Source organism: Ammospiza nelsoni, chromosome 1, assembly GCF_027579445.1.
Source record: "Ammospiza nelsoni isolate bAmmNel1 chromosome 1, bAmmNel1.pri, whole genome shotgun sequence".
Taxonomy (NCBI): domain Eukaryota; kingdom Metazoa; phylum Chordata; class Aves; order Passeriformes; family Passerellidae; genus Ammospiza; species Ammospiza nelsoni.
In genome coordinates this window covers 119,720,739-119,748,517 of record NC_080633.1, presented here as the reverse complement: position 1 = coordinate 119,748,517, position 27,779 = coordinate 119,720,739, and the positions used below count along the sequence as shown (strand labels likewise).

Sequence of the window (27,779 nt, the reverse complement as noted above, 5' to 3'; positions counted from 1 at the left end):
GACCTTTAAAGGTGATACAATAGGGAATTAAATCTTGAATCTGTGAATTCATCCAATGCCTTTAATACTGTCCCCCAGTTACAGGTTGGTATGTCCAAGCATTAAATGCTTTTTGAAGGTAGTGCTTTTGGAGCTGCTGGCTTAAATGAAGCCAAAGCTCTGTGGTACATCATTTTATTATGAAATTGAATGTGTGAAATCTATTGCTCCTTGCTGTGCCCATTGACTCTGTATTTCATCTGGGGTGACTTCAGGTAAAACTGTTTCTAAAATCATTCTGGGTTCTGTGGTGTTTCCTTTCCATAACTCCATGTAGTTACAGCAGGATCCTCTGCATCTTCTCACTGTTTTTTCTGCCTTTGGGAGAGGGAGACTTGACCACACAGGAAAGACTGTGTGGTCTGTCTTGCAGTACTCAGTGGCACCTAAGGCAAGAGGAATGGGAAACATCAGTCGTGGCTTAGGTACAAAAAGATAGAGGGAAAGGGCAACAGAATTAGTAGTAGGGAGATAAGGCAAGAGAAATGTCCTGTATTTTGCTGTTGCTGTTGTTAGCATACTATAGTTTTAGTGTGATTAATAAAGTTTGCCTTATTTTTACTACCCTCCTTTTTTGTTGTTGATTTTTTCTGGTGTTATCAGGATAAGCTAGTCTTACTTAAGTACTTTTCATCATAAATCTGTTATATGGTGTGTTGGTTGTTACAAGAACTGTTTATTTTTCAATGTGCAGAGATAAAAGTCATCCTGTGAATGCTAAAACTCTAACAGACATCTAATTGACATAGCTTTAGGAGTTGGTTTTTACAGCTATCTGAAGATGGCTGTGTGTTTGTGCTTTGGAGAGGAGCTTCACTGTACATTACTTCTGCCTCATTTTGTGTCTCATGTCTCTTCTAACCACACTTTTTACTATTACATGTTTCATGTCTGTATATTCTGTTTCATTTTTGTCAAAAGACAGCTTCTAGGTTGATTATATAAGTTAAGGATGGAATTTACACTTCAGGAAGATGGTAAAACCATAACAGTCCCCTCAAGTGCCAACAATTGCTGGTGATATAACACTTGTTTCTCATGCATTGCAGTTGGCATGGACACCTTTCCTGGCTGCGTTCAGCGTGGGTCTGCAGGACTGCGATGACACCGAAGTTGCCTCTCTCTGTTTGGAGGGGATACGATGTGCAATCCGCATTGCTTGCATTTTCAACATTCAGGTAAAAAATGTAAGATTGACACAATGCTTTGATTTATGTACCAGCAAGATGTTAGTGGGATTCTAAGTGTCCTGGCCGCTGAAGCTGTGCACTGCAATAGATAGAGACTGCCTGCTTCTGACATTACTATTCCATCTGATATTTGACTGGAAGTGTACATGAGGTGACCTTTATTTTTCCTGGTCTTTTGTGGTAAGTGCTTCCATGCTTCTGCACTGAATGTTTGTTTCCCTGGAAATTTACTACGTTTATGTCAAAGTATTTTATTTCTAGCATTGTTACAAAGCTGTTTAGGTGTGTTTTGTTGTTTTATAAAATGTGTCTCTCCATCCTGTAAAATAGTATCTTTCTGAACTGTATTTGAAATATTGTTCTCAACTTCGGAGAAATTATATTAATCCAAGATGTCTTTAAATGGGTACCCTTTTAACAGTTATGGCACTGAAAATGGCATTCCTGATGTAATGAATGAATGGATCTTGCATGAAGTGCATTGCCAAGAATGCCAGACTCTCTGGCTCCAGAGAGCCATGATGATTAAACTGGGGCTTTTTTTGGCTTTTGTTTTTCTATTTAGAAGCAATTTGGTAGGGAAGGTACAATTATGTTATTGTAGATTATTAGTTAATAAATGGAGTACTGGTCTGCCATAAGTCTGTTACAGACATAGCTGAAGAGAGGGGCAGGCAAAATCCATATGTTTGGCTTTGTGTTATTTCATGTGTATGTGGAAAATGCTTACCAAGAGAACACAACCAACCCAGAAACTGACTGTATAAAACTAAATAGAAGATGTTGAACTGTGATATAGTAGGGAATGCTTTCCTTCCTTCTCCCCTTGTATTTGTATTTGGCAAGTTAGATAACATTTACCATTAATGTGGAAAAGCACATCGGGACCTATGATACAGCTGCTTAAAAAAGCTCATTTGAGATCCTGTGAGGTTTCTTTCCTCTGTTTTTCCACCTAATTTCTGCATGACCACCTGTTCCTGAGCTCAACAGACTTAAAAATTTGATTAACAAAGCCTTCCCTGGGGCCTGCAGATGTTCAGGGACAGGGACAGTAACACTCCAGTTACTTTTATTTCTAAGCTGCACAAGTGGAACTCGTACCAATACCAGTTTCAGCAGCTGCAGAGTTTAGCTCCCAGTGCTGCAGTGGTCAGCCTTGCTGGGGAGGGCAAGGACATGTTTGCTCCAAGGTCCCTGTGATTCATTTGTACCCTTCCACTGGCTTGGGACATGATTGAGCTAGAGGTGTTCCAAAAACAAATTTTTAAATTTCAGAAAACGGGAAGCATTGCTTTTGCATTTTCAGTATAAGCATTACTATTTCTTGGTTCTCTGTGGAAATTCTGTTTTGTTGATATAATTAAAAACAGTACTGGTTTGTTGGTAATTTCAGTATTACAGGATGATTCCAGTTCACAAGGTCTTGGTTAGGTGGGATATTGTCTGACTGCAGACACCAGATAGCTCTGATGGTTTGAAGGAGACTGGCACATCAGTACTTGAGCTGGTTTAAGGAACTTTTCTGTTGGAATGAAGTTTTTCCTCATGTGCTTAAACAGTGATGGCAGCTTTCCAGTTTTCATTGTGGAAACGTACAGAAATTAAGATTGATGTCTATTAAGAGTTAACGAGAGATAATAGAGGGACTTGGATTCCGTTCATTTTAAGAAAATTTCCAAAGTGCGCAATATAGTTTAAGTTACGCATGTTCACCTCTAAAACCTCAATTATAGATTCTGGTTTTAATTATTTATACTTTTAATCTTAGACTTGTCACACAGTCTGACTTTTGTTTTTAAGCATCTGAGAAAAGATATGCATCAGAAGGATGCACCTAATCTACTTGTATCATCAAGTTTAAATTTCTGGATGATGGACACATTATTTAGTTGTTTGTCTTCTCCTGTGGTGGCTTAGAAAAAGGGGGAGGGGGGAATACCTGCATGAATGAGTAGGACTGAAAATGTTTTTTTTTTACAGAAAATATGCAGTTTGTAGAGTCTAAAGCTTCATTGCTTAGTACTCTTTCTTTGAGATTTCATTTTTCTGTGCTTCTACATCATTTTCTTTGCCTTTGCCAGCGTACCCTGCAGTAATGGTTGGCTTTGAATGTGACAGCTGTTCTGTAGTCAGTTGCTCAGTGGCAGTCTGTCCCTTCTACCATAGCCCACTATTGTGGTGTTAGTGTTTTCTCTGTGGAATCCCATTGTTTCTTGGGGGTTTTTTTGGATTTTATATTTGGTTGTTTTCTGTGCTCAATGACTTTTTACTTTAAAAATAGCCCTAAGTATCCAAACAGTTAAATATATTTCATAATTGTCATTTGTTTATCTGGTGTACAACTATTTCTCTCTACAGCCTTCAGTTTATACATAACAGGGGAATAAAATGCACTTGTGGGCTCAACTGTAATCCCCTTTTTACCATTGTAATCGGTTCATGTGAAATCTGAGGAGTTCCCTTTGTTGCTTATAGATACCATACACAGAAAAATTGGGTAACTGAGCGGAATTTTCTATTGTGAGATCTGTCTAGATTTTGGTCACTTGATGTTTACCCATGACACTTCTTCAGAAGCTTCTGAGATGCTCCAAATGGTGCAAATTAAATCAAATAGGTTTTGAGCAATTCCATAGAATTGGCATAACTTGCCTTTTAGATACATTTTTTAGATTTTATTGACAAAAAAATGCTAAAGCTTCAGGGAGTCTGCTTAAGGCAGCATTTTCAGAGTAGGTCTGAGTATGGTACAAGAATATTGAAAACTTAGCTAATTAGCAGCATTTCTTCTGAAGCAGCATCCTCTTTTCCCCAAAAAGACCAAACCAGAAATGTAAGCACATCTTATATGTCCTGTGCTGTCAGACTTCATGTTCCTGAGTAGAAGGAGCCTGATTACATCCCTGATACCTTCTTACTGTTCAGTTCTAGGAAGAAAAAGTTAAATGGTATAGTTGATGAAATCATACAGATTGTAGTAAGAACAAGAAATGGCAAAAATATTTATGAGACTTGTATTTCTTTCCTTCCCATTTGCAGCTTGAAAGAGATGCCTATGTTCAAGCATTAGCAAGATTTACGTTGCTTACAGTGAGTTCTGGTATTACTGAAATGAAGCAGAAGAACATTGACACCATTAAAACTCTCATCACCGTGGCTCATACAGATGGAAACTATTTGGGAAATTCCTGGCATGAGGTACAAGTTATTTGTACTTGAACTGTAAGAAAGCATGTTCACTGATTCTCAACACAGTAGTGTGCTTGTTTGTACATAAACACATTGGGTTTAGGTAAGTGCTGCTTGTATACTTCTTAAAGTAGCAAAACATGTCTAAGTGGGAAATAAAACTGAGAGAGACTAATCCAGTACTATTTAAATTTATATTCATTTTAGAAAAAAACCCAGATTTTTTGACCTCAAGTATTGGAATTTTTTCCTTCTAAGGAGCTTTACTTGCTTTTTACTATTTCAAACTGCTTTTGGTTGGTAAACAACTTCTTTATTTTCTGCAATAGATTCTGAAATGCATCAGTCAGCTTGAACTGGCACAGTTAATAGGAACTGGAGTAAAACCTCGCTACATCTCAGGGACAGTGCGTGGCAGGGAAGGTTCTTTTACTGGAACAAAGGATCAGGCACCTGATGAATTTGTGGGGTTGGGACTGGGTAAGTGATGCAGATAATAAGTATTTCATTTAACTGGTTTTGTTCAGAGAACTGTTTAAATTTGTTCTGTGTTTTTATGTGAATTTCTGACAAAAGACCATGAAGTAGTCCTTGTAAAACTTATGCTTTGAATAGACTTACTCCAATTTCTGGAATATTTAGTTTGCTCTGTTATTATTGTTAGGGTGGAAAATGTAAGAAGATAATATATGCTGCTCACTTCTATTAAAATATAATCTTACAACTAAAAATGGATTGCAGATGGTATGACCAGGTTTAATAATATTGCAACATTAGTGTGCCAAGTATTTTACCAAGAAAGCAAGTCAGTATGTGTAGGTTAAGCATCTGTTGTGGAGCTTTGTGAGAAATACACAGAATTCAAACCAAGTGGGAGATTCATTTAGCTTAAATTCTAGAATTTCATTTCTTTCCTTTTCTGGTTACTTTGGTACTGAGTAAGTGCCTCTTTTAGGCTTAAGCACCAAAATATACTGCAAAAATGAGATTATGTTTCTTATCTTCCTAGAAAAGTATAAGACTTACCTTAAATTTATCTTTAGAATGTTGGGAGTTTTGTTTATTTGTTTGTTTTAAGTGGGAACACAGTTAAAGATATATAGGTGTGGGGGATTTTAAAACTCTGGAAGCATCAAAGTGAATATATAAATCTTTTTGACTATGAGACAGTTTCAGTTATAGTGTGATGCTCAGTATCTCTTGCCTTTTGAACTTCACTCACAGCCATACAAAAGCTATTGTCTTCCCTCAGTTTTGCATGTAACTTTTTTGAGTAGTGATAATTTTCTGTTTTTCCTGATCTTAGACCCCAAACTAGTCCTAATCATCCAGATTTGTGTTCTCCTCAGAGAGTTTTTCTTCTTCTATAGTCATTCCTTTTCTTTCCCTTCTGCTCCCCTTTGCCCTGCCTCTCTGTACTCCCCTCACCTTGCCAAGCATGGATGAAGGGAAAATTGGGCTTGGAAATCAGTGAGTCTGCCAACATCTCATACACTGAGCTTCTTCCTGCCCTTCCAATATGCATCCTTGAGTATTCCCTGATGGCTTGTGCAGCTTGGCTACTTGCAGTTCCTGGCAGTTTCTCTAGGGCAGTTTCTCAATGCTGCAGTGACTGGCCTTTAAAAGTTTTAAGTCCTCATAACTCAAGAATGCAAGTGGTATTCAGGTGTCCCTAAATCATACTTGCCACTCATTGCTATAGGTCCAGCTCATAAAGACCTTTTGCTGCTGTCAGCTACATTTCTAGGGAAAACAGTTTATGCCCAATTTCTAGGGAAAACAGTTATGCCCATAAAATGTTTTTCTCTGAATTCAATTTCTGGGATGCCTATTACAGTGCACAGATGGAAACTTGACCATTTTCTTCTTCTATTTTTTTTTAATAACATTGCTTCAATCTTATAGGAAAATGCTTAACTTGGTTTTTATGCACTAAAGGGCTGTCAGAATATTTTCTCAACTGTTTTAGTTACTTCACTTCTTTCCACAAACCCTTTTTTGCAGATAGTTTAATTTTCTATGATTACTCCAAGGTATGCATTGGAACTATGGGTTTCAAGCAAGCTTTTTATAAACCTAAATTCCTGTGAAGAGCACATAGTGTGTATGTCCATATACACAGACACATATTTTACAGGAAAATAGTTGTTTAGAGTGAGTCAAGTTGCAGTCTGGTGAAACAGAAACTCCATCTCTCAGACCTACTTGCAAAATCAGATGTGGATAAGCGGCAGCATTCACTCTTATTGCTGAAGTTAATGTGTTTTCTGAAATAACAAAGATGAACAAAACCAGACCCAAAAGCTCCTTTGCTCATTTTCTGCCTCAGCAAGAATTCAGGTGTGGCTGTTCAGGCATCTGCACTGAAATGTCTTTATCTCTTGTATTACCTTCCTGTTGTGGCCCTTTTTTGTTGTTGTACTTGGAAATTCAAAGCATCACAAGCATGGGGGTTGTAAAGGAATGAATAAGCATCTAGTCTATTGCTCCTTTGGTAGGAATATTGCCTTACTTGGAGTTGTAATTGTGAAATCCACATTTCTCCTATGTCAGTTTCTGTTCACAAAGTCGGAAGACAAAACTTGCTGCTGTGAGTAGGTCATAGCCAGAGTATATGGGCTCCTGGGTAACCAGAAATCCTCCTTGGACAGGGGGAATCTGAGAAATCTCTTTTTCTGTAAAGCAGAGTTACCTAGCTGACTGCTGTGTTTGATTGTAAAAGATTTCACAACTCTTAGAGTGTGAGTCTGCTGTTTGTTCAGGTTTTCAAGCACTGAATTACAAATCCTGTGATAACAAGGAATTCTCACATAAGCTGGTAAAGTTGGCTAAGGCTCTGACTCCTTGGAAATAGCCCTTCAGATTCTCTTTACACTCTGCTGCTCGTTTGATATTTCTTAGCTCACTCATTACCAACATTCAAGCTAATTGACACTGGCAGCTTGTGTGCTTACAAGAGAAGTCTTGATCAAACACAGTGGTATTTTACATTGCTGAGATACTAGCATGAGGTTACATATGTATGTACAGAAAAGTTGTTCCATAAATGCCCTAGAAAAGTACTTGAGGTAGGTAAGGTTGTATAGATTTGACAGACAGTCATCTCCAGCCACCTCCAAGTGTGGATGGAACAAGGCTCTGAGGCAGGCTGAAGCATGAGAAGTTTTTCTCTCAGCAAACCTCTGAGATCAGAACTACTTGCCTTCTTTCAGTCTTCTGTTCTTTTCTATATTGCTTAAAAAAAAAGCCCTGCATACAAAGTATATGGAATTACCCAAAGTGATTGCAAGATTCCTGCTTTTTTTGATGGTGATTGCTTTTTTTTTTTTGGAGATTGCTAAAAATTTCAGAATTTTTCTCACTGCAAAGTTAATGGTTTCTTCATATGAGCTTTCCCAGATGTGGGTTACAGTTTCAAGCCTCCAAAATAAATAATTGCTGGTTTTATTTAAAGATATTTCTCACTATTTTGGAGTGATAATTCTGCTGTAATTGAGATGTAGCTTAAAGATGGGATTTTGGTGGAAGCTATTCTTTCTGAATGATGAGAAATCTTTTGGGATGGATTTACTCACTTGATGCTAATTAAGTGTGAAAAATTCTCCTCTAAGCTATATTGTCAGTCATATGTTGTGTGTTCTAAGTGGCAAGGTTACCAAAGTTTCATTGAAAAATTGAGGAAAAAGGTGGTTCTTGTGGGTTTTATTTTTTTCACTTGTATCTGTTGCTCCAAATGTGGACAATTTTTAGGGACTAATATAATTTATACATGGATAGAGACGTAATAATTAGGTAATCAGGATAATTAGGACTTACCCCAACATGCAGCTGTTCACTGAGATGGCCAGCTCATGCAAGGGAAATTCATAATGTGCTTCTTTTTTTTGTGAATTAAAAATATATTTAATCATACTGGTAGTGGCACAACTTTTATTCTTCTTTCTTCCCAACTCATTCTTTATTCTTTTTTACCAATTTTTCAATTTTTTCTCACTGTAGTTGGTGGAAACGTGGATTGGAAGCAGATAGCAAGTATTCAGGAATCCATTGGAGAAACTAGCTCCCAGAGTGTTGTTGTTGCTGTAGACAGGTACTGTATTAAATTTCTTGTTGCCACCTGAAGTTTTTCAAGCAGTATTTGAATACCCTGTGCTAAGAAAAGGACCTTACTAATTTATTTGGAAAAAGCCTATATAAAAACTACCATATAGAAGTGCCTTTCAGTTAGACCGGGGTGGATTTATTTTTGCATCATGGGTGTTTGTGCAAGAAAGAGCAGGGCAAAGGTTAGGCAAGAAGCTTTTTTACTGATAAAAAAAATACTGCAGAAGACTTACAGAATGGAGTCTGCTGTAGTGTCTGCTGAATCTTGATTTGCTGTATATAGTAACAGATTGCAAATTTAATTTTGCCTTAGTACTGAGGGCATTATTGTCAGACTCTTTTTCTCCTAAATGTAATTACTGACTCCCTGCTTTCCTCTAGGTTATGTAGATGTTTTCTGAAATGACCAAAATTATTACTCCAGTCTTCTGTTCTATGAATCACGTTTATTTTAACTGGATTTGGCTAGGCAGAATACATATTATGGACATTCCCTGTCTGTATCATACAGTAGTGATCAGACTGAAGTGTTCATGAATCTTGCTTGCTCAGCATGTAAGAAATCAGAACATATAATTTTCTTAATGGTTGTCAAAATTGATGAAGAGGTATCATTTTGATGGCTTACAAACATTTCTCTGGTTGAAGTACAGGCAGCAAGATCGATGTCAGTTCAATGAAAAGTTGTCTTGCAATAAAATCACATCAAGTGCACTGGAAGCTTGGTGTCAAACACACCATACCTGTTTAGGTTTGCAGTGTCCCTCCCTGCTTCATAATGGGAGGTGTTTCAAATATCTACTTTTCATGGCAAATGAGTATTATGCACTCTGGAGACATTTGAGTTCTATATTTCAATCAGGAATGATAAAAGCTGACAGTACTCTCACTATGTCTTTACAGTTGTGAAAAACTAATTGTTTTTTAATAAATAAAAATAATCAGAGACTGTCTATATATTGTTAAAAAAATAAGACAAGGAGGCTTGAAAACATTTAACAGGTGCTTTTCTTAAGAAATTTTAACCATGTCTTTAACTGCACTTTACAGAATATTTACGGGATCTACAAGGTTGGATGGAAATGCTATTGGTAGGTTTATCTCTTCCCTACCCCTCCCCACCCCTTTAAACTAAACTTTGGAAAAATATTGCATTAAAACCTGTGGTCATTTAACAGTGGATTTCGTTCGCTGGCTTTGTGCTGTGTCTATGGATGAGCTGCTGTCTGCCACCCACCCTCGAATGTTCAGTCTGCAGAAGATAGTAGAGATTTCTTACTACAACATGGGCCGCATCAGGTTACAGTGGTCTAGGATCTGGGAAGTTATTGGTGATCATTTTAACAAGGTATCCCTCTTAATGCTTATAGTGCATACTCCTTCAGTTATTGATACAGATTATTTTATTTTGAACTTTGGAAAATCATGCTTATATGAATCAAATTTGATAGAATCAAATTTCTATCCTTCCCTTTAAGCTTAAACCAACCAAAACTGTAAAGCAGGAAAGACCTGCGAAAAGGCAGAGGTGCACAGCATAATAAATATAAAAACAGAAGTATGCATTACCTTATTTATCATTACCTGAGTCTAGAACTGGCTGCTGTTAGTTTTGTGCTGTAATTTTTGTGGGTGTTTCACGATGCTTGGTTTAGGAGGTTGTCTTCAAGTCTAAATTGACTTTTTATCAAATGAATGTTTGACATGCATTTTTAATACAGCTGTTGAAGTCTTTTTTAGATGGCTTGCTTGTTTTTGCAATGTTTTAAATGCCTGGTTATTTAACGTAGAAAATAGCTGGAATCAGGGATTATTGAATTGCATAAACAGTGTGATTTCTAGAGTTGACTACTGTTTAATTTCATTAATTTTTCAGTGCTGCTTAGTTCTCTGTTATCAGCTGTAAAGGCAGCTTGTGCTGAATCCATACAAATTCTGATGCAAGCTTACTCTGCTTTTCTATTCTACCTTCTCAGGTTGGCTGCAATCCCAATGAAGATGTAGCTATTTTTGCAGTAGACTCATTAAGGCAATTGTCAATGAAGTTCTTGGAGAAAGGAGAACTTGCTAATTTCCGATTCCAGAAGGACTTCCTAAGACCATTTGAACATATCATGAAGAGAAACAGGTAATAACATACAATTAACTGAATTGCCTGGCATCACAAGCATCAACTTCTGCAATTAATTTTTCAAATTGCTTTTGTAAAATCAGTCGTTAGAGAATTATACTATTCAAATTGATTATGTAATTTAGTTTAAAAAATTATTGTTTATTATCCTAATTTAGGTCTCCTACTATTCGAGACATGGTTGTACGGTGTATTGCACAGATGGTGAATTCCCAGGCTGCTAACATTCGTTCTGGCTGGAAAAACATTTTTTCAGTGTTTCATCTGGCAGCCTCAGATCAGGATGAAAGTATAGTGGAACTGGCATTCCAGACTACAGGACACATTGTCAGTGAGTATGGACAATATTCAGACATCATGGAAGTGAGTGTCACTCCAGAGCCCAAGAAGCTTTATGGACTCACAGCCTGCATAGTAGAGCCTGCTTTCATGTCTTGGAACCAATGATTTACACTTTCCAATTGGTCCTCTGGGAAAATGCTTACCAGAGTAGAGTTAACTGGTTTTCTTCATGCCTTTAAAAAAAACTTGTCTGTTTGTTGCATTCTGTAGTAAAACAACTCAGGCCTTAGATAATTCTATTTTAATGTGTACATTTTTATTTAAATTAAATATTCTGGGGGTTCCCCTAGGGAAGAAAAAAAGTGCATATTTTACTAATATGTTGTTTGCTTATCTTTTTCTGTTATTCTGCATTGTGCTTGTGTAAGGCCCATTTAGGAGAAAGTGCTGAGATAGGGAGGCACTAGATAATTTTTTCTCTCTCTGTATTCTAATCTAGATCCCAGGCTTTAGGGGATCTCTTTATTCTGTCTGAACATCTACAAGTTTATAAAACTGTTTCATCTTTGATGAAGCACTTTTTTTCCTTCAAAAGCAGCTGTTTAGAAACAAGGCATCATGTTGCTGACGAGGAGGTCCATTAGTAGGTGGAGTGCCATACTTGAGGTCCCTCTTAAACTGTGGGGACACAGACTAGTGTTAAGCAGCCTATTTCTCTAGTCTTGCTTAACTATTACATTTCCCTGCTTTAGTCCAGGTTCTACTTTAATTTATTTTTAATACTCGCTGTCAAAATGAAATGCCGTCTGGGTAATTTTTTTTATATTTTTTTTTTCTTTAGTTTTTCTTACTACTCGGGCATTTGACAGCAGCAATCAATGAACCAGTCTCTCATGACTTCTGTTACAGACAGTTCATATTAGAATTAATACATTTTAAAGCATGACACTTTTTTTTTCTCCTTTTCACACTTTCCTCTCAGCAATCGTGTTTGAGAAACACTTCCCAGCAACCATAGATTCTTTCCAGGATGCAGTGAAGTGCTTGTCTGAATTTGCCTGCAATGCAGCATTTCCAGATACCAGTATGGAAGCGATCCGCCTCATTCGCCACTGTGCAAAATATGTGTCTGACAGGCCTCAGGTATAGTCTGTGTTAACTAAACCATAAGTGCTTTTATAAAGAAAAAATAGCTATGCTAAACTTACTGGCTTCCCTTCAAGATTCATGGATTAATGGGAAATGTACTTTATTCAGAAACACTAGGAGTATAAAATGCCATAGGCTTTGAAAGTTATCAGTGATTTTTCTAATGTTCTTTTATTCCCCTTTGCCCATCCCTACCACTCAGTTCAGCTTGCATTCCTGAGAGCTGCTGGAATCGTATCTCAGGATCTGCTCTCTGCTGGGAAGTGTGAAAAAATGGATAATGGCATAACTAAAAATGTTTGATATCCTCAAAATGTTATGGTTAGGTCCTCACTTCAGGAGCTATCTCTGTAAAAAAATGAGAGCAAGGAACTCACACTGAACTGCAAGGAAAAACTGGTGCTTGAATATGTAATCTTGTTTATTTTTTAAGTTCATTCATCATAATATTCTAAGCATTAGTTTGAAAACCACTTCACTTTCCCAGTGCTACTGTTTTAATTGCCAACTCATCTGAGCTATCAGGGTATAATACTCTTGCAGGAGAGATTGTTGCTTACACTCCAAATTGTGTTTTATTGTTAAGAATCTAACTTCTGTGGCTGTCTAACTCTGTTTTCTTCTAAAGGCATTCAAGGAATACACAAGTGATGATATGAATGTAGCTCCTGAAGACAGAGTGTGGGTGCGAGGATGGTTCCCAATTCTCTTTGAGTTGTCCTGTATCATCAATAGATGCAAATTAGATGTAAGAACCAGGTAACAATCAGTATTTGTAATTCAAACTTTAAAAGGCTTACTTTATACTTTTGAAACAAAAACAACTCTTGGTAAATGTAATCACTATAAAATGACTTATGTATTTAATTCAGGTGATACCACTGTGGAAACAGCAAACACGTTTTAAATAGACACTGGAATATAGGAATTAAGTCTGTGTTCTGTATATTTTAAATTTTTATTTTCTGTTATAATAAACAACAAAGTTATGTAGTTGTGATTGCATTCTGTCTGGCTCATCCCACTTAGCTTGGGGATTTTAAAACTGGTTTTATACCATGGTTCATTAAGTGGTTAAGGATTGCAGAAATGTTAAAAAAAGCAAAGCTGTACTCTGATTTCATGTAAAACTTGCTTCTTTTTCTGGAATATGATTTTCCCTTGTAAAGCACATTCAGTTATAATTCTGATGTGGAATATGAGGAGTTGTACACAAATAACTTTAAATTAACCCATTGGCATGGGAGCTGTGCACCTGGACTCCCTTTATAGCTGGTGAAGGTTAATAATTGTTTCTAGACTTTTGTACTTTTTAACTGGAAATATTTGTTTATTAATTTTTGTGGCCCTTGGTAAAGGAGTTGATTTACTATTTTAATTTCAATTTACCACAGCTCTCAAAAATATTTTTGGCTATTGCCTGCAACCATAAAGTGCTTTTTTACAAGCTGATTTTCTGCTTATGTTTTGGATACTTGTGTATGTATATTTTTCTAAACAGTTTTTGAGTTTGTTATTGCTGCTGTAGTTGTACTTACTTGGTCTTGCTCATGTCTTTCTGTAACTCTTGTTATAAGCTGTTCTTTCTTCATTTCAGGGGCTTAACAGTAATGTTTGAAATAATGAAGACATATGGCCATACTTACGAAAAACACTGGTGGCAAGATTTGTTTCGGATTGTCTTCAGGATATTTGACAACATGAAACTGCCAGAACAGCAGACTGAGGTGATGAAAGTGGAGGAAGATAATTTACATGAGAACTACATTTACTGTAGAAAACCTGTAATATAACTTAGTCAAGTAATGTAGGGTAAACCTCAAAACTTGGATGGTGGACCTGTGGTTCTGGTAGCCTTGTTTTGTTTTGTTGGCATTCTGTTGGCAGGTGTTGTCACTTTTTTCATTTTTTTAAAGCCATAGTTGTAAAAGACCTGGTAGTTTACACTAGGAACAGCAGAAGAATAGCATAAAATGCTATGTATCTAGGGCTTGTAAGTAGAGCTGTAGCTTTTACATGTGATGTTTGGAACATGAGACACAGCGTGCTCATTTGAGTGAGGCTTGTAGTCAGCAGTGAAGTCATAATTAATAGAAATAAGTTCTGTTACTTCAAAATTTTTGATGATAAGGCAGAAAAGAAGACCCCTCAGCCAAAGTGAAACCAAAAAAACCCACAACCAACCCACAGACAAACATAAACCACCCAAAACAGCACTGTGCTGTCATTGCACACTTTTGACCAGCCATTCAGGTTTTGATCTGCCAAACCAAAACCAGGTACTGCTCTGAAAAACAACTGAAATTGGCTTTAAAATGTAACTAATGTGTAAATTGTTAGTATTAGAAGTTAGATCAAAATTATCAATTGTTTTAGAGGCTTTGTCTGGCTGTTTGTAGTAGGACATGTCTCACTTCAATAATTTTTTTTCCCCCCTGGAAAATGCTTAAACACAGCTTTAGCTTTTAGCTTGGTGTTAAATCATTGAGTAGGATTGGACACTAAGACTGTTTGTTTGTCTGCTCCTGTAGTTCTTTTTAAACCTGCTTGTTAGCAAAGCAGGAGTTAAGGCTCCAGATTTTGAGGTTTTGAGATACATGAATTTCATGTCACTATTAAGCAAATTGAGTAAATACAAATATGTTTATCCAGAAGTTTCGCCTTCAGGTTGTAACTCTTCTTTTTTTTGACTCCTAGAAAGCTGAATGGATGACAACTACTTGTAACCATGCACTTTATGCAATCTGTGATGTATTTACACAGTATTTAGAAGTACTTAGTGATGTTCTTTTGGATGATATATTTGCACAGCTGTACTGGTGTGTGCAGCAAGGTAGGAACTGCACAAATTATGTTAAAACAATGTTAACATTTTACAATGTTAACATTTACTGTTGAAGTTGAATGAACAAATACCCTGTTTGTCTCTTACAGACAATGAACAACTGGCACGATCTGGTACAAACTGTTTGGAGAATGTTGTCATCCTTAATGGTGAAAAGTTCACCCTAGAAATCTGGGATAAAACTTGCACTTGCATGCTGGATATTTTCAAAACTACAATCCCTCATGCGTAAGACAACTGTTAATACTTTGTGAAATAGTTTAACTAAATGATTTACCCATTTCAAACTCTTAGATATCTCATGGGTGGGGTGAACAAAAAGCTGTTAAGTGTGGACTAAAAGTGGTGGTAAATTAGGTGTAGGTATTCTGTATTGTTAATGATGAAGTGTTAAAAACTAAAATACTGTATAGGAGATAAGCAAAAAAACTCTCCAACAACCCCCAGAATGTAAAATGAATCAGTTTTAAGGTTTTGGATTTTTGGAGAAGTACTATATGATTTTTTTTGGTTTTTTGGGGGTTTTTTTGGTAATAGAAGATGCCGGCTTTGCTGTTTGTAATTACATGTGGAGCTTTTGCCATAAAATACTAAAATACTGCAACAGTCTTACAGATTTAAGTCTGTGTGGTTGATGGTTAATTTTCATCATATGTTTGTATGAATCTTAATATTTTTGTGAAAATTTTCTTGGCTATTTGGTAATTCTTTCCATTCGTATGATTACTCTATGTGAGGTTTCTTGGAGTAAGGTTGCACCATTCCAAGTGCTGTGTTTTATCCAGTTCATATTCTTTGCTTCTGGGACGTACTTTAGGCCTGAAGAAAGCTGAAGCAACAGAAACCTTCTGCATGTCAGTCTTTCCTTTTCCTCTAAAATTCCTCCTATTTTAGAGTTGCATATCAGACAGCACTGTAAGAGAGCTTCATTCATCTATTAAAAGATAAAATCTGTCACTACCTCACTTTTGTTTTTTAAGTAAGTAGGTATAAATTAATTCCATCCATAAATAAGTCTGAAATGAAGCTGAAATATTTGGGAGCTAGCAAGATACTTCTGTATTTTGGTAACTGCCAAAAATAAAATTGGAAGCCACATCTCTGGATGTGGAAGTTTAGCTGAATTAACCCTAACTTATTAGGGCCTGTACTTGGAAAGATTTTGAAGTTAATATTCACTAGCAGAACATTTGCTTTGGTTTCAACTTATGATCAAAACTTACATTTCTGGGTATTCTATAATTGAATATTAGAAACCTTTCTAGAGCAGCATTTTGAATATCTTAATATTTAGACATACTCAAAATACTCTTGTTGCCTTTAGTTATATCTAATTTGAAATATGTGTATTATTCACTTTGATGTTGAGGCCTTTCTGCTTCTCAAATGGGTTCTTTTCCTTAGGAGAGTATCCAACTCCTTCCTTTAACTTTCTCTTTCTTTCTCTTTTAATCTTTCTCTACCATCTTTTGAGAACTTCATTATGTTATTCCTTTTTAAATTTCTGGGAGGTTCCCAACTTTTGTAGTCTTTATTTTGATTTTATGTGAGGGTACACATCTTTGTTTCTTTCTCTTTCTGAGTCCTAGGAGGATACTTCTTTTTTGCCTCTCTTTTTATGACATCTGGTTCTTTTTCTGAGACTCCTGGTTTGGCTGACATTTCATATTTTATTTCTAATCCCTCTATTATCCTATTTTTCTTTTGCAATGGAGCTTTTTCTCCCCTCCCATCCTTAGTTTTTTTATTATTTTATTTTGTTGACAATGCAAAAAAATTGTTATCAGTTTATTTACCAGTTTTAATAAAACCACCCAGTTCTAATATTCAGCTTGTTGTGGTGCCTGCCTCAGTGCTTAGAAAAGGCAAATGATCTCTTTACCTTTGTTTTTCCATGCTTGGAAGTAACACAGTAGTTAATGTTGAAATGAAGACAAATCACACAGTGGTATATATGAAAACTTTATGGGCAAGTGCTTTATTGTCAGTTGTCTTCAAATAGTCAGAGGCTGTGAATCTCTGGAGTGTGAAGTATCTTCTGGCAGAAGTTCTTATTAGTCTGATCAGGTAGAGTTTCATTTGTTCTTTTTTAGCATTCATATGAAACATCTTCCAGGTGTTGTGCAGCTTCTCTAATTTAAGAGCTGCAACATTGGCTGCACGAGTTCTTAGTTGCAGCATCAGCCTCTGCTGGTTCTTGGCAAGTTACTTTTTTGCAGAGAGAGTTGATCATATTTCCTTGTTTGGAAAATGTACTATAATATTTACTCAGCTACCAATTTCTGCAAGGGTCAGTTACTAGAAAACCACAGGCCATGCTGCTGCCAGGCTTCTGCACATCACTGAGGTGTTGATAGCTGAAGATACTCATACAGAATGACACAGACTGGCTGAAGTTGGAAAGGGCTCTGGAGGTTTTGTAGCCCAACCCCTGTGCTTAGGCATGGCCACCCCAAAGCACTTTTCCCAGCACCATGTCCTGACTTTCAAATATCTCCAAGGGGGGAAGCTCCACAGCCTTTCTGGGCAACCTCTGCCTTGTGTTTGATCACCCTCACAGTGAAAAACTGTTTCCTAATGCTCATAGGGAACTTCCTGTGTTTGTACTATTGCCTCTGGTCCTGGCATTGGGAATCACTGGAAAAAGCCTGGCTCTGCTTTGTCCCCACATTTCAGATATTTATAGTGTGTTGATAAGATGTCCTGAACCTTTTCTTCTCCAGGCTGGACAGTCCCCATTGTCTCAGACTCTCCTTATGGGAGAGATGCTCTGGTTCCTTCTTCACCTTTGTGGCTTTTTGCTGAACTTTCTCCAGCAGGTCCACATCTCTCAAACTGGGCAGCCCAGGACTGGCCACAGTGCTGAGCAGAGGGGCAGGGTCCCCTTCCCTCCTGCTGGCAGCTCTCCTCACACAGCCCAGGACAGCGTTTGCTTTCCCTGCAGCGAGGGCACCCTGCTCACTCACATCCAGCCTGGTGACCAGCAGGATCCCCAGGGCCTTCTCTGCAGGCCAGGCTGCTCCCCAGCTGGGCAGCCCCAGCACATCCTGGGGTCTTTGGCCTTGCTCCTCCCCAGGGGGAGAACTTTGTTCTGCCCTCACTGAACTGCACAAGGTTCCCGTCAGCCCATTCTCCAGCCTGTGGAGGTCCCTCTGGATAGCAGCATGACCCTCTGGTGTATCAGCCACTCCTCCTACTTTGTGTCAACCAGCTTCCTGAGAGTCCTCTCTGCCCCAACTGGGTGATGGGCATTGTCCATTGAAGTGTCCATTAAGATGGGCAGATTGAACCAGGCATTGACCGCTGTACCACTGGCCTCCAGCTAGATTCTGGGCACCTAATCACCATCCTCTTGGCTTAGCTGTTCAGTCAGTTTTCAGTCCACCTCACTCTTTGCTCATCCAGCCTATCGATTTTTGCTTATTGTAATGGTTTTTTTAAATTATTCTTTTAGTTTAATTTCTCTTCTAGTTTAATTTCTCTTCTGTTCATAATTTTTGTTAATTTAAATTTTCTGAAGCTTTGTAAGAGTGAGTCTTGGCTTTCTGGTGCTGAGAAATCCAGTGTGAGTGCCCTCTTATCTTCAAAAAATTCAAGAGTTAGAATTGGTTCCTTGCACAGATTATGGTGGTCCAGCCTCTACCAGCTCATAGTGGTTCATTATCCCAATGCCTCCATTTATGTTCTTGCAGCTTTCAGGAATCAATTAATTCTCTATTCTATTCTATTTGTTGCCTTATTACATGCCTCAAGTTTTTATCTTATTTGTCTTTTTAGTTATCCAGTATTCAGTTTTCTAGAGATCAGTGGTACATTCACTTAGGAAGCTTAACTTGGTGTAAAAACTCTCCCTTAGGAAATGCAGACACAAATGTCCAGTATGTGTTACCTCACACAGATGGAGACTAAAGAGTTTGAGACCATGACAATGACAAGTAATTCCAATCTTACTTTGCAGCAGTGAATTGGATAGAACAAGAAACAGTGGGACAACTTAGGTTATTTAATCCAATTTCCCTCAATTCTTGGCAGGCACAGACAGTAAGTTACAATGTAGACATTAGTGTAGACATTTTTTTAATGCTAAGGTTAAGATCCTCAAGACAGTCATGTCCTATAGGAAACCAGCAGGGAAGAGATCAGAAGTATTGTCAGTGATTTGATACCTCATAACAGCAATGAATCCTGAGTGGAAGTGGTGAATTTTTAATTGGAAATAGAAATATAATCCTGGAATATACTCCAGACAGAGAATGCAAAACATCTCAAATGTTAACGAGGCTTCTTCTGGAGTAGATTCGTTCTTTATTCTAGATCAGGTTTAAGGCAGTGTGGGAGAAGAGGCCCACTAATGGCACTAAAACTCTGCCTTAAGACAAATCCAGTATTTCTGAGAAAAGCTAATCCACCTCAATATAGTCCGCTTGTCCATCCGAGGTAGTTGACAGAAATGTTGAAGTTCAACAAACACAGTACTTTCACTTTTAAACATGTGAAAAAATAAAGCGCATTTAGAATTAAAATTAATGCAAAAACCCCACACCATCTTGAAGGGGACTTTTTAGAGTGTTGGTTCTGATTTATATTTGAAACTTGGTAAATTTGGTACTGGTGTTGTGTTTTTAAGGCTGCTGACTTGGAGACCAGTCGGTGGGGAGTTCTGCTCTGGCTCTCCTTCTGATGCAAAAGAAAAACTGGTAAGCTGCTGAAATAAACAAAACAATAATTTAAGATTGCAAGAGGTCAGTACAAATGTGTTGTGATGTAGAATAGGTGAAAATATACTTGCTTTAAATACATTTTTCTGTTTTGATTTATGTGAATTTTTTTTTTCCAGCTCAAGTGCTATTTAATGTTTAAAAATGGCAAGGAATTAATTGATAAAGAAGTATGTATTTGTTTGCAGCAAAGTTGACTTCCATAAATTGGCTGTAGGTAGTTACCTGTGTTTGTTTTAGGTAATGTCCTGTGTCTGGCAGGTTTCTCTAATACTGTAGTTGGGCTTGGAGTTGTTTTGTGGTTTGGGTCATGGTTTTCTTTTATTTTGTACTGGAAAGAAGAGAAAATGCTGAAGAGGGATAGATTGGCATACTGACTTTTTTTGCCTCCAAATTTTCTCTTGTAATAAGACCTTAAATATCAATTTAAAGTAGAAAATTTGTATAACCACCAGATTTCTTAGTGTTGATTGAAGAAACTGGTGTGAAGTCTGGATTTGCCTGCAAGTGACAGCTCCTGTAGCTGCCTTGCTATTGATGAGAATTAGTTTAGCTTTTGGACATTCTCACAAGATTGCTGCGTAAAGTTCTTTATAGATTAATGAAGCACTTGATACAAGTTGCTCAAGGATAATGGTCCAGATGAGCTTTACTAAGAGAGCCTGACTTCCTCCATTTATCTTTATGAAGTGTTACCATAATTCAGCTTCAACAAAGTAAATGTTTGTGAAGGCCAGTTCTCATTATATGGGTATTGTACCTTTGTGCTGTACCATGACTCATTTATAGTGGTTTGATGTAAACATATTGGTTGTATTTTTGATCCATTTATGTCAAATATAATAGCAGGAACCTGCCAGCAAACCTCCTACACTTGATCTGGTAAAAGCTGTAGTAACTCTTGAGTGACAGAAGAAATGCTTGGAGGGAGTGCAAAAACCTATCTGAAAAATGCTGCTCATTGCATTTTCTGTGTGCTTAAGTATTTGTTACTTGTTAAATTTTCAGTTGTTTCTTAGTAGCTCATCTTTCTGGTACATCTTTCATGAATGCTCATAGCAGGTATGACTCAAGTGAATGAAAGTGCAGTGTTGAAACAGCAAATGTCTTGAGCTCTGAAGGGCACAGCACTATTACCAATTACTAGAAGTTTTCTGTAAGTTAATTACTTATTTTTCCTTTTTTTTCTTTTCAGGATACAATCTCCCAGAAGTCAGTAGATATCCATGACTCCATCCAGCCTCGACCTTCAGATGGACGCCCATTTCAGCCCAGCACAGGGGCCACGGTAGCAGAGGAAGCAACTAAAGCCAGGCCAGCAGCAAGTGGGTACTCTGCAGGGGTTTGGAGTTTTTATCTGTGCAGAGTAGTATGAACTGGATGTTTGATGTATTAGTTACAGTCCCAGCTGTGATTTCAGAAACATGATGTGAAGAAATCACATTGTTTAAATTTTTATCTTCTTGTAGTATGACAGAATTTTCTTGGACTCCTGTGGGTCCACATTTTTTGCCTCTTAGATTTTTAAAACAGAGTTCAACTGCAAGCTTCTAGGCTTTTTACCCAAAGCAAAATATTAAAAATAGTAATCTCCTTACAGTGCTGTGTGAGATTTCTTTTCTTAGGAGCAGAGATTTTTCAGTGCAAAATGCAACAGAAGCAGTAGCTGAAAAAGAATTCTGTCTATGATTTGAGGAGAGTTTATCAAACCCTTATTTAAGATCCTTGTGTAGTTGTGTTTCATTGCTTAAAATGGTCATGTGTTTCATTAGTACTTGCCACAGCTACAAACAAGCATGGTGCCAGTGCTGTGCTAAGCCTCCTGCCTGGGAGTAGCCTCTGGCTCTTGATATTACCCTGGAAGTCCAAGTCACTAATTTTGGTGATTTTTAGGTAACACTAAACCAGGTTGATCCAATGTATCACAGACAACTTCAGGAAACAGTTTTTTAAGAAGTTCCAGTTGGTAACATGGTGATCTCTCCTGGTGTTAGTAATTCCAGCAGGTGGATTCCAGGTTTGCTTTACACATGTTCATGAAGTTAAACTGTTCTTCAACATACCCTCAAAACAGCTCAGAAAAGTTCTTTAGTTAACAAGTAATTTTCTTTCCTTTAAAGAATTTCCAGAACAGAAGTTATTTGCTGCTCTTTTGATCAAGTGTGTTGTGCAGCTGGAACTCATTCAGACGATCGACAACATTGTGTTCTTCCCAGCAACTAGCAAAAAAGAGGATGCAGAGAATCTAGCAGCAGCACAAGTAAGTGGAACTGATAGGTACCTCTCTTTTTAACACCTTTTCTTCCAAAGGTGTTAAGTTTCTCAAACTCCTGTAGCATCTGCTAATTTATAATTTTTACATGCATTTGAGAATTTCCATTGCCTGTTGAGATCTTGTACAGCTTCCATTAAATTGCATTTGCAGTGCCAGGGCAGCACTGTGGAGATTTAAACATGTATTGCTCTAGGGGATTTGTATATCTGGGATGTGGATACCACCTTTAATACAGTGTTCAGTTTAAGTACAAATACAGATGTAAACAGGGTAGGATTGAGTTATCACAGGAGCTTGCTGAAAACAGTTGTGAATTTTTTCCTTCAAATCTTTTTCTTCCTGTTTCCCTTTTTTCAATAGAGAGATGCAGTAGACTTTGATGTCCATGTGGATACACAGGATCAAGGGATGTATCGTTTCCTAACATCACAGCAGCTTTTCAAACTTCTTGATTGCCTGCTGGAATCTCACAGATTTGCTAAAGCATTTAATTCAAACAATGAACAAAGAACTGCTCTCTGGAAAGCAGGTGAGTCAGTCCTCTTGAAGAAATACTTTGTGACAGTGTTAATTGACCCAAAAATAGGGCAGGAGTACTTTGATGCTAAATGTAAAAGTTGAAGCTTTGGCTCTATAAGTGTAGGATTCATAAAGGGAAGAGACCTAATCTGTGGAGGCTCAAATATCTCTGATTTCCTAAAATTTAAGGTTTCACTGAGGTACAGCTGCCAAGCTGATTCTTGGCTGTAGGTGTGAGTCCCATGCTTGGAAACTGCCGGCACAAACACAGGTTTCATAGCCAGTTATAAGCTGATACTAAAAATGGGTGCCAAACACAATTATGGCACGTATAAATAGGTTGATTTTTAGCAGTGCTCCATTGTAATAAATATTATGAGAAAATAATTAACTGAGATGATTCTTCTGTCTGTGTGCAGAAGATGCTGAGAAAGAGAAGTGGGGGACTGTAATAAACTGAACCAAAAATCTCAGTGGATGCTTGGAATTCCCGTAGGTTTCAAAGGCAAGTCCAAGCCCAACCTGCTGAAGCAGGAGACGAGCAGCCTGGCCTGCGGGCTGCGCATCCTGTTCCGCATGTACATGGACGAGAGCCGCACCAGCGCCTGGGAGGAGGTGCAGCAGAGGCTGCTGAAGTAAGGCCTGTGGAGCTGAGCCTGTGCTGTTATTTCTCATGTTAAAGAAAGGGGGTGGGTGGTTTAAAAGGACAAACCATCTCTGTTTGCAGTAAATTTCTAGAGCCGGCACCTGTGTGTGGTGGTCACAGCTAATATTAAGAGGTTTATGTTCTGTGGGGAGTGCTGTGCCTCCAGCTACTGATGCTGTCTCTCCTTTTTGTTCCCATTGCATGTTTTGCAGGGAGAACAAAGATTTTTTTTCACCTTCTTTTGTATCATGTGGGTAGGTGGGGGCTCTTCTTTAAACAGGAAAGCAGCTATCACCTAAGCCCTGTTTTTTCTTTCACTAACCTCAGGTATTTTAGGCAGCTGGCACTGTTTGTTCTCATTTTCAGAAATGGACACTGGGCTCTGGCAGCCTTGTGAGCATACAGAGGCCTTTGGCTCTTTTGGTTATTGATCTGAATGTTTTTTGTTTATAAAGTTTTCAAGCAACTGTTAGAATAAGGGAGGGCTTTAAACCTCAACAGCAACACTTAAGGCTAAGACTTAAAGACTAGGAAGCAGAGCTGAAAACTGCCTGGTTACATCAACATGAGATATTCGTAAAGCCCACGTAATGCTTTGTCAGATACCTCTCAAAGAGCACTTGATGTGTTTCAAATACATTCACAGACAATATAATCACGTTTTGTCAGCTTATTTATTACTGAAGTCCTAGGACTTTGGGTTTGACTTGAACAAGGTCACTGCTTTTTGTCATTAGCCAGGCTTAGAGCAGCTTTCATAAAGCAATGCTGTTCTACACTAGGGCTTTACACTGCCAGAATTTGCAAAGCCAGAGCTCTCTTTCTGCAGTAGAGCTCAGAAGGAAATGTGATTTATATTTTTGTGTCTTTTGTCTCCAGTGTCTGCAGCGAGGCTCTGAGCTATTTCCTCACTCTTACATCAGAAAGCCATCGGGAAGCCTGGACTAACCTTTTACTCTTATTTTTGACTAAAGTCCTGAAGATAAGTGATGAAAGGGTAAGTAACTGTTTGCAATGATGTTTGAGATGACATGTACAGGTAAGAAGTAGTTCCAGACTGGTTCATCACACACAGTTACAGACTTGACTTTAAAAGCTCCTGCTGCTCTGTAGACGCTCTTGTGTTGAGGGAATATACATTCAAACTGCACTTGACAGATACTGACACTAATAATTCAGTGTGAAGGTGCAATGAGTGATAAAATAAAATGTGTCAGAGAAGTTTAAAGATGCTGGAATCCTTTAGAAGTGTGTGTTAAATTGTTTTTTACCCCTCTCCTGCTGAGGAAGACAATTAGTGATGATATTTTATTCAAAGAATTAACTCTTGTTTCTGCTGCCAGTGCTGCAGGTACACATACATCTTGACCTTCTCCAAAGCAGTTCTGCAGTAAATAAATCCCTGTTTAATCTCCCTCTAAGAACACTTGGCTGAAATAATTAAGTGATGAAAAAGGCCAACTGCAAGAAAAAAAGGTCATAATAGAAAAATATTTCCTCTTGGAGAATAAGCATTAGTAAGGAGCTTTGTGTAGCTGGTGAGCATCTGTCAGAGTATATCACAGCTGTCTTAGCCTTATTCTAGCACTGCTAATTTCAGTTGTAAAGGTGTTTCTGCTTGTCGCTTTGTGGGTTTCTCACCCTCATTTGGGAGAGTATTTAATATTCTGATTTTGCAGTGTGCTTTCTGAGGTGTACCCATGTATAACAGAGTCATTTCTTGTTTGTTTTCTCCTCAGTTCAAGGCCCATGCCTCGTTCTACTACCCTTTGCTGTGTGAAATCATGCAGTTTGACCTGATTCCTGAGCTCCGGGCTGTGTTGCGAAGGTTTTTCCTGCGGATCGGGGTGGTTTTCCAGATATCCCAACCACCAGAACAAGAGCCTGGGATAAGCAAGCATTAGCAGATAGTGATGCTCTGTTTCCAAGTTTATATTCCTCAGCTAAATAAAAGGACCAGGTAGCTGGGCCATTGTGTCTGGATCTCCATGTAAATGGTTTCTTTCTCTGGCAGTGTGTATCCAAGGGTTAACGGTACAGACGCTTCCAACTGTAATTAAGGCTTGCAGCACTCCAGTCCCTCTCTTTCCTGGCGGATTCTCTCCCATCGGTTTCTCTTGCCTGGCTCCTGCTGAGCACAGAGCCAGTTTATAGCACAGTCCCCCTTGTCAGCACGGGCTGCAGTGTCCTTTACTGTCCTAGACAGCAGCATAGCAACAGATGTTTATGGCGGGTGTGAAAGTGAAGTGTACCCAAAGAAACATATATATGTAAAGGTTTGAGCTTCTGCGAGAAGTACAACTCAGGAGAGCTGTATTTTGAAGGATAAAATGTTTATAGTGAAAAGAAAATGGAGATTATTGTTCATGGAAAAAAATATTTAGCAACTATGTCTGATATTCTAAGATTTTTGCACACTCAGGCTGTCTGAGACATTGGTAATCATCCTTCTGTGAAAATGTACAGAGATGCAGATCTGTAATATAAACTCTTTAACATTATACAGTTCTTCCCAAATTATTTTATTTCTGTAATACTGATTTGTTGAAAGCCCATAACTCTTCCTTGTTTACCAAATGCACTAGAAGTTTGGGTTTCTTTTTTGGGTTGTGATTTTTTTTTTCTTCCTTTTTTGTTATTTTTGTTTTGTTTTGTTTCATTGTAGCCCAGAAGTTATTGTTGCTGACTTTTGTCAAGAACAGCGGTAGAAATATCACGACTGACATAACTACCTGTAATATACTTGTTTTAGGGCTTTGAAGTATAACGAGCCATTGAAATGATGATCCTTCAAGGACTGGAACTTGAATCACTGCAAACAAGTCTAGGTTGTGTCTGCTGTCAGATGTTTTTTGGTTGATGTAGATTTCACTCTTATGTACAGAATTTAATGTTGGATATATTCAAGTAACAAATCTGGCATGGTTTGGGGATGGTTAAATTTATTGGAAATGTATTCATACTGTGAATTGTGCTCTGATGGTTAACAGACGAGATTGTCAAGCATTCTGTATTACAATGGATGTAGAAATTTTTTTCAGATGGACAAAATGTATATGGTACAGATATGTAAAGTTTTCTATGTAAAAAAAATTCTGTACAACTTTCTGTACAATATTTGGTTCTCATCTGGCATATTCTAATCAGGTTATAGGTCAATAAAGTTTTTGAACTCTTTCATCAGTGCAATCAAAACCAGTCTAATCCACAGCTACTTGTTTTACAGTTTGCTTTGCCTCTCATGCTTTTGTTTCAAAGGAGCAAACCCCAGACCCTGGGAGCAGAAAGCTGGGTGCTCTCTGGGTGACTGGGATGCCTCTTCTCACTGCTAGAGACAAATACAAGGGGAAAGGAGTGGTAAATTAAAAAAAAATTAAAAATTAAAAAAAAAAAAGGTGGGCAAGGCTGGAGGAGAATGAAAGCACTACATGTTCGGGCCAGATGGACCCCATAGTGCTGCACAAATAGAAGCTCAGAGCTGCACTTTGCTCTCTGGGGATTAAAACACAAGCACCAAACAGCTGCTGGATAAAGGGGGAAGGGAAGGGCTGGGATTACAGTTCTGCTGACTTGGAACACATCAGCCAGCTCAGCTGTGTCAGTGTCTTCAGTTTTGCTAGTAAGAGTGGGATTGGATTGTTCTCCAGTGTCTTCCCACAAAACTCCTGACTGGCACGGGAGAGCAGTGGGAAGAGCAAGGTGTGTGAGGGAGCCTCCTGTCCTTCAGGGCAATGAATCTGCCACAGACATTCACAGCAGGCTCCAAAAGCAGTTCAGTGCAATAGCTATTGGAAAAGCCAGAAAAGGGAATTAAATGCTGTGACCTGTGGTTCAGAGTTTGCTCACAAAGTTAATTGAGGTGGAGCAAAACCAAATAGCAATTACCAGAGTCAGAAGGGGTAGAATTAAGGTTATTTCAATTAATTGTAGCCTTTCCTCTTGGACTGTATTTTACTTGCTCAGTTTTTTGTGTGCTGTGCTTTAATCTTAAGCTGCTGTGTTAAGCCAGACCTAAGGTCCTTGACAGTGACCAGTAATAATTTTTACGGTGAGTATAATGTGTCCCATCCTATTCATTGTCTCACTCTCCCCCATGGTTTTACTGTTCTGAGACCATTGCCAGGGTGTCCCTGACACTGCTGCCCTGAGCACTGTTTAAACAGCCCCTGTTCCTTGTGTGTCTGCCCAATTGCTTCTAATCATCTGTGTTCAAGACAGAGCAGTGAGTACAATGAATTATCTAAAACCTTGGGCAGTTGGTGTTTTGGGGCTCTTTCTGGTTTTAAACCTCACTGCTTTATTGTTTTGTTGTGTACTCCTCTTTAGTAAGGACATTATTCTTTTATAGCCTGGCCTTTTCATGCCTTATTTATTGCTCATGTGGAAAAGGCCCCATAGCTGTTTAATTTTGGGTCACTGGGAGCTGAGCTTTGGTGTCATTGTAACTCTTCTGTGCCTCTCTTCAGTTCTTGCAATGCCAGAGCAGCACCAGGTGTGCCCTGGGCATTGTGTTCAACTTGCAGCTCTCTGAACACTCACATATAAGATCATTGTCAGAAATCTGGTTCTCCTTTAGTGATCTCAGTATCCATCAGGGCTGGGACTGCAGATAGATTTATTTTGCAGGTGAGGCTGTCAAGATAAAAGGTTAGGGAGGCAGAAGGGCCCTGCCAAAAGCTGAACTTTGGA

The 27,779-nt window shown here is 38.2% G+C and overlaps 1 protein-coding gene across 1 annotated transcript in view; it reads left to right on the top strand.

The window, feature by feature from the left end:
• ARFGEF1 (ADP ribosylation factor guanine nucleotide exchange factor 1) overlaps positions 1-26,270 on the top strand; it is an 84,169-nt gene extending 57,899 nt beyond the window's left edge. The window contains exons 20-39 of the mRNA XM_059469540.1: positions 1,089-1,217; positions 4,272-4,430; positions 4,751-4,901; positions 8,421-8,511; positions 9,576-9,616; positions 9,704-9,873; positions 10,502-10,653; positions 10,815-10,987; positions 11,921-12,081; positions 12,716-12,846; positions 13,685-13,814; positions 14,785-14,920; positions 15,022-15,160; positions 19,560-19,629; positions 20,846-20,975; positions 21,771-21,910; positions 22,286-22,454; positions 22,941-23,079; positions 23,970-24,087; positions 24,830-26,270. Of these exons, the coding sequence (XP_059325523.1) occupies positions 1,089-1,217; positions 4,272-4,430; positions 4,751-4,901; positions 8,421-8,511; positions 9,576-9,616; positions 9,704-9,873; positions 10,502-10,653; positions 10,815-10,987; positions 11,921-12,081; positions 12,716-12,846; positions 13,685-13,814; positions 14,785-14,920; positions 15,022-15,160; positions 19,560-19,629; positions 20,846-20,975; positions 21,771-21,910; positions 22,286-22,454; positions 22,941-23,079; positions 23,970-24,087; positions 24,830-24,994 (2,694 nt within the window). The 3' untranslated portion in view covers positions 24,995-26,270. The remainder of the gene's footprint in view (positions 1-1,088; positions 1,218-4,271; positions 4,431-4,750; positions 4,902-8,420; positions 8,512-9,575; positions 9,617-9,703; positions 9,874-10,501; positions 10,654-10,814; positions 10,988-11,920; positions 12,082-12,715; positions 12,847-13,684; positions 13,815-14,784; positions 14,921-15,021; positions 15,161-19,559; positions 19,630-20,845; positions 20,976-21,770; positions 21,911-22,285; positions 22,455-22,940; positions 23,080-23,969; positions 24,088-24,829) is intronic.
• The last annotated feature ends 1,509 nt before the right edge of the window (positions 26,271-27,779 follow it).